At 36.4% G+C, this 7,078-nt stretch overlaps 1 protein-coding gene across 1 annotated transcript in view; it reads left to right on the top strand.

Annotated features, from left to right (window-relative positions):
* Window positions 1-7,078, top strand: part of LOC107700451 (immunoglobulin superfamily DCC subclass member 4-like) — a 111,448-nt gene that overhangs the window by 80,037 nt on the left and 24,333 nt on the right. The window contains exons 5-8 of the mRNA XM_016502097.1: window positions 877-1,008; window positions 2,321-2,473; window positions 4,378-4,788; window positions 5,761-5,925. Of these exons, the coding sequence (XP_016357583.1) occupies window positions 877-1,008; window positions 2,321-2,473; window positions 4,378-4,788; window positions 5,761-5,925 (861 nt within the window). The remainder of the gene's footprint in view (window positions 1-876; window positions 1,009-2,320; window positions 2,474-4,377; window positions 4,789-5,760; window positions 5,926-7,078) is intronic.

Genomic DNA, 7,078 nt, shown 5'->3' with positions numbered 1-7,078 from the left:
TATATATATATATATATATATATTTATATACGTATATAAATACATAACATAATACACAACATAAGTTTGGGGTTGGTACAATTTTTTTAAATGTTTGATTTATTTATTTATTTATTTTTCAGCAGGCCTGCATTTGTTTGACTTAAAATACAGTAAAACAGTAATATTGAGAAATAATATTATTATGTTAAATTACCGTTTCCTTTTTATATTTTAATGTAAAAGCTGAATTTTTAGCAGCTTACTATTTAATTTTAGCATTAATTTAAATTTTATACAGATTTTTTGAACATGCAACATTTCTTATTAATATAAATGTTAAAAACAGTTTTGTGCTGCTTAATATTTTTGTGAAAATTGTGATAAATGTTTTTCAGGATTCTTTAATGAATAGAAAGTTCAAAAGAGCAGCATTTATTTGAAATGGAAATATTTTAAATAACATTATAACATATCTGTTATAATGTAACATTATAAATATCTACTGTCACTTTTGATCAATTTAATGCACCCTTATATATAATAAAATTCTCAATTGTATAAAATATATTTTTTTAATATATTATTTTAAATTTATATATTTTATTTATATATGACAGCTGCAACCTAGATAAATGACACCTATCCTCTTTGGCCTCATTATATCAATCTCTCCATCACATTTCATTACTCTTTCCTCCTCTCCTCAATCCAATCTCACTCTATGTCTGTCTCTCTCACTTCCTGTGAACATAAGAGGAAACAGTGTCCTCTGTTGGGTCATTTGCTTCACCTAGTGCTGCTTTCAAGCAAACCACTGTGCCTGATGGTGAATACTATATCCTATATTTATCCTATATACTGTACGAACACAGACTCATAATCTGCATCTCACAGGTGTGTCTCAGGAGAGTGAGGTGGTGATTGTGGCTCCACCACGGAACTCTACAGTGGTCATGGGTCGTCCGGCTGTGATGGAGTGCATGGCTCAGGGTGAACCCAAACCTTTCGTATCATGGAGCAGACAGGGTAAGACGCAAACACAAATATATTACACACACTAGTCTGTAGCCCGGTCTACTGTAACAGACTGAAAGTGCTGCTGTTGACAGATCTAGACTTAACTGACAAGTTGAAGGTTTTTAGGAGTCTGCACGTGTACCTGGCCTGTACGTTGCGCCTGAACTTGGCCCATAAACAAGAACATGTCAGCCAACCTGATTGGTATTGTCCAATCAGGATGGAATATGTCAAATTAAGATTTAAGAACTCCAAACCAGAAATAGTTGGACCCAGGCACATAGATGGATGGAGTGCATGTGCACACAATTTAGATAGACAGACAGACAGACAGACAGACAGACAGACATTGCTGTGCCTTTGAATAAAGCACTTAAGCCCTTGGGTTGATTAGGAGACATTGTGCTTGTAATAAGTGCATTGTTGTATTGGATAAAAGTGTCAGCTGAATTAATGAGTTGTAATTAGTGCTGTGTCCACTGAACTTTGAGAAACACACAAATTGTGATTTATAGGTGAGCTTATAAATTTGGTCTGTAGACACGTGGCTCTGCTGCAGCAGACACCCCAACTACACACCCAACCCTTCATCCCCACTGTTACTGCCTCCATCCAGGTTCATTACGGACCTCGTTTTGTCCTCTTCCCCCCACAATAATGCCAAGACTGTATAACTGAGAGCATTATTCTCATTAGGTTTCATGAAAAATTAAGAAGATATTGTAAAAATCACGAGGTGTCTTTTTTTTCTTTGTTTGAGCGCTAGCTCTGCAGACGGTCAGTGTCTAGGAGTCATTAATGCACGCCAAACCTCCTCCAGTGCTGTACTGACCTCTGCTGGTTCATGATGTGGTTCATCATGCTTCAGACACACAAGACTTTCTTTCTGGCTTGTCACAAAATGAGAGCTGTTGTATGGACACTTTATGATACTGTGGTGCTTATTGGAATATTAAACAGTCGTCCCCCTTCATTGTAATTGCATTGTATTCAGATTTGAAACAACATGAGGGTGAGTAATTGATGACAATATTAAATTTCGACTTTACATTAGCTATTCCTTTAACACCTTAACATTTTTATTAATGTTTTTTTAATTAAATTTTTATTAATAGTACATGAGACTTGGATACACCTACAGTAGTGACATGTGGCTAAATCCAATAATAGGGCTTTTTCAAGGGTGCTGTTCTTCATATGGATAGCTGTATACTTAAAATTTTAAATGTCCCTGCTTGCTCAGTCTTGATTGATTGATTTTTCATTTTCTTTTTCATTTTTTTGCTTTCTTTTTACACAACCTCTTCTTTGGGATGCATAGATGGGAAGCCTATAGCTACAGATGTGGTTGTCTTGGCAACCAACCTAGTGATTCCTGACACCCGCAGTCACCATGCTGGAGTGTATGTGTGTCGTGCCAACAAACCCAAGACCAGAGATTTCGTCTCATCTCCTGCTGAACTTCGAGTACTGGGTAACTGTTTGTGTGTTTTCCTTTTAATGAATCCTACATATTCTGAATAAATACTGGATACATTACTGAAGGATTGTAAATGCACCAAATATACAATGAGTCTTATTGATTCAGAATCAGTGAATCAAACATAAGGGAAGCTGTATCCCTTATTTATCAAGCACAAAACAATTCATTGGCTAGTAGTTTTATTTTAGTTTTCAAATTTTCATTGTCCTTGAAAATATCTTCAGGAACTGTGTGCTTGCCAGTTTATTTTTCCCTGGGTTATAAAATGTATTATAGAATCCCCTTTGGCTTGTCACCATGAGTAAAATCAATACTCTTTCTGGTAAAAAGAAACTGATGGTAAAAAAGATGGTTGCTGACCTTGCTGACTGGATGTAAAATTCATAAGTGTTATATATAAATGGTATACACACACACATCATGGTAGCAAAATCATTATGGCAATACTATTGTTTATTATTTTAGGTAGTGCTTACTGTGTTTGTGTTTGTCCAAAACATGCAAGTTTTAGCAAGGAAGATACATATACCTATTTCCCTCATGCACAATGAGAAAAAGACAATAAATGGTCACTGGAATAATCACAAGGATCAAGATCATTGTTTCTGAACTGCACATTTATGTGGAATCTTCCATTACTAAACACTATCTAATGAGGTTTGTCAAAGATTGTTTGAACAACAACTCCACTTCTGTGTTTTGGTCAGACCGAAGAGGAAATTTGTGGCCATGTATACACTAAATGCAGTGCATACACTGACTGATCTTTTGATTTTGCTAGATGCTTGGGAAATGTTATTTATCTTTCATAAAGAATAACTCATTTATAAAGAAGCAATCTCAAGCAAAAAAACATAAAACAGTCAAGAAATGTTCTGCATGGAAGTACAATATAATTATTCCTCCAAAAAATATGCTCCAACCTTTACATCAAGAAGCTATTTTACACACTAGGGGAGGCTTCAGCTAATTGATGCCCATCTGTTTTGCAGGGGGAAAAAATAGTTGTAGATTTTTTTTTAATCCTTGAAAAAGTATACTTAAGTTTATAGCTTCCTGACATGTTTGAACCTACAATAAGACTAATTTTATGGGTGTAATAAAATTTTTACCCATTGGCTTATTTATACATGATTACTCTAACCCTTATTCTGTATCACCTATAGTTATTACAATAGCTAATATGAACTTTCAAGAAACAATAAATGAATCTTAGTTCATTTCTATATACACTTTTATTTTTTCAGAAGATGGGTACACTGCAAGTTTCATTTCCAAGTTAACATTAACATAAGTTAAAGGAATAAGACACCCAAAAATGAAAGTTGGCTGAGAATTTACTCGCCCTCAGTCCATCCAAGATGTAGATGAATTGGTTTCTTCATCTAAACAGATTTGAAAGAATTTAGCATGATCTCACTTATCTTCTGCAGTGAATGGGTGCCGTCAGAATGAGAGTTCAAACATCTGATAAAAACAATAACACAAATCGAGCAGTGGATTGAGTTTGAATTATTGATGTATTTATCATCTGTTTGGACTCTCATTCTGACGGCAACCATTCACTGCAGAGGATCTATTGGTGAGAAAGTGATGTAATGCTAAATGTCTCCAAATCTGTTCCGATGAAGAAACAAACTCATCTACATCTTGGATGGCCTGAGGGTGAGTACATTTTCAGAAAATTTTCATTTTTGGGCAAACTATTCCTTTAATTTAAACATTACAAACATTACTACAAATATTATAATTATTTTAACATTAACCTACATTAATGTTAGTTCATGGTACCTAATGCATTAATAAGTTGTAGCAATATTTCTATATCATCCTCAATTTATGATCTTTTAAACCACTTCTCATTGTCTTTTTTTCCCCACTGTCATTTTGCCCAGCTCCACCAGTCATCCTCCAGCCCCCAGAGGCGGTGTCCCTGTCCCGGGGGAATACAGCTCGGTTTGTGTGTAATAGTTCTGGTGACCCTCCCCCTGCTCTGCGCTGGCTGAAGAATGGTGAACCGGTCCAGTCTAATGCCCGGGTTAAGACTCAGAACCCTGGAGTTCTGCTCATCAACCAGCTGCGGCTGGACGATGCGGGATACTACCAGTGTATTGCTGCCAACAGCCTGGGCACTGCCTGTGCCACTGCCAAGCTGTCTGTCATTGTGAGGGAGGGGCTGCCTAGCCCTCCTCGTCATGTGTCGGCCATACCCCACTCTAGCACTTCTGCACTGCTCACCTGGGACCCACCTGAACATAACAGTGACCAGATAATCGGATTTTCAGTACACTACCAACGCACAGCAGGTGAGAGAGAGAGAGTGCGTTTGTATGTATTTCATAATTCAGAAAGGGGAGTAAAGAAATACTGGTGAAAAATAATGGCGAGATAATTTATAATGTTGTAACACATTATGTTAATTAATATTTTAAAAATACTACAAAATGCATAATCTATCTTTAACTACACATTGTCAAACAGTCAATAATTACACTGATTTACAGTGTCTCACAGTTGATGGTCTAAAATATTCTGTAGGTTTGGCATTTGAAAAAAATGGTTTGAACATTATTTGGTTTGGAGTATTTTTTATTTTTGTTAAACAAAAACATTCTGAATAAAAATTGGTTCTCGGTTCCCAACCGTATTCATAATGTGTTTAAATCATTGTTGTTATTGTTAACAAAAACTATTCATTAAACATATTTTTTATTTAAATAAAGCTGAAATACAATAAAATATTGTAATGAAATATTGGATGAAAATTTGAAATGTTGTCTTGGCAACTAAATGAAACTAAAATAACGAACTAAATCTATACTACAAATTGAAACTAACAGAAATATTTAGAGGAAAATAAAAAATATAAAAAATGACAAGCACATAACAAAATTATTAAAACTAAAATTATATGAATGTAAATATTGATAAATACTATAATAGTATATAAATAATACTATAATAACACTGGTTTAATTTGAAAGAACATTAATTTGTTCTCAAATTTTACACAACTTTCTGTGAGCACTTTGTTACTAGAAGTTACTGGAGTCCCTGTTTGACCTCCAGTGTTTCTCATTACACTAAATGTAGCCAGCTTAAGTGGATCAGTCCACGTGGCTGTACAGAACCACAAGCCATATGTAAGCTCCACTGTTACTGATGTGGTCACTCTTCTCTTCATTTAGAAACTCATACCCAAAAGGTTGTCGTAAAACATATTTTGGCTACGTCAAATCTTTAAAAAGCAAATGTACTGTCTATTTGTGTGTTGACAGGCTCAGACAACATGGAGTATCAGTTTGCAGTGAATAATGATACAACAGAGCTGCACGTAAAGGAGCTGCTCCCTCACACAGCCTACACTTTCTATGTAGTGGCCTACTCGCTCATGGGGGCCAGCCGCCCGTCACTGCCTGTTACCGTGGAGATGCTAGAGGATGGTGAGCACTGACTAATGGGGAGAGGTCAGGTTTTCAATGCAAAAGAATGTGGATTGACTAATTTATTTGACATGTTTAAAAGTGCAGTTGGTTTTCTGCCTTACTAAAGGTTACACCTGAAACGTGTTATAAATGATGTGCACTCACAGGCTATGGTCAGAAGCATGCTATTATACAACTTGTGCTATTTCTGTTTGTATACTGTGCAATATACAATATGCAAATTTTTATGCATGGAATACATGAACAACCTACTGTTAGCTATTACATTTCTACTTCTATTAAAGTTCTGCATACAGTAATGCTTTGTGCAATGTGCTAGACTTGACCATTGCTAGACCAGTATGCTGCTTGAAGTTGCAAACTTTTGAATTTGTCATTGTATTATTTTAATTTATTACCATAATCATAAACACACTGGTTTGTAGTGCAAATAGTTTTACTGTTTGCTGCACTTTTTAATATGGGGTCTATTTCCCGACTGTCCAGTCACGACTGTTTCCCGAACATGGTCGCATCTCCGTTGTTTGAACCACATTAGTTCCAAACAGGATATATCGCCCTTCGAAGGGCACTTCGGAGTGAAAACAATCATGGCCACCATATTGAAGGGTCATTCCAAACCGAAGTGCTCAAAACTGGCCACTTCAAAGGACCCTTCGGAATGAAGGATTTCGAAGGGTACAACTGATGGACACTTCAGGCTCCCATGATCCTTTGCACAGATTCTTTGCATGATGACGGCGCCTCCGTGTAGGCACAGGATGATGACGCAGAAGGGCACTTCAAGAAACAGCTGTTTGGTCTCCTACACCCTTCAACCCTTCAAAGCTCTCACTCCGGAGGGTAAACCCTTTGAAGTGATTAGGGCATAGGGATGAGCCCTTCCGAATGGAACGCAAGGTAGTTCAACAATTTAGGGCCGTTGTTAATGACGTCACACGCATGTGGTGGAGTAATAACTTCTGCTAATTAATTGATTCGAGATCTCTGAGATGCTGCTGTATTGAACATGGCACCTGATGACTAATTTACTATGTTTTGTTCCCTGTCATTTTGCTTTATTTGATGTTTGATTAATCGCAGGTTCCCTCTTACGTCATACTCCGGGGTTCCCTTAGGTATTTATGCACATGCACACTCTTCAAAAACA

Source organism: Sinocyclocheilus anshuiensis, unplaced genomic scaffold (assembly GCF_001515605.1).
Source record: "Sinocyclocheilus anshuiensis isolate Anshui unplaced genomic scaffold, SAMN03320099.WGS_v1.1 scaffold154, whole genome shotgun sequence".
In the NCBI taxonomy this organism is placed as follows: Eukaryota; Metazoa; Chordata; class Actinopteri; order Cypriniformes; family Cyprinidae; genus Sinocyclocheilus; species Sinocyclocheilus anshuiensis.
Note: the sequence above shows the minus strand (reverse complement) of the source record. Positions and strands in the feature narration are given on the sequence as shown.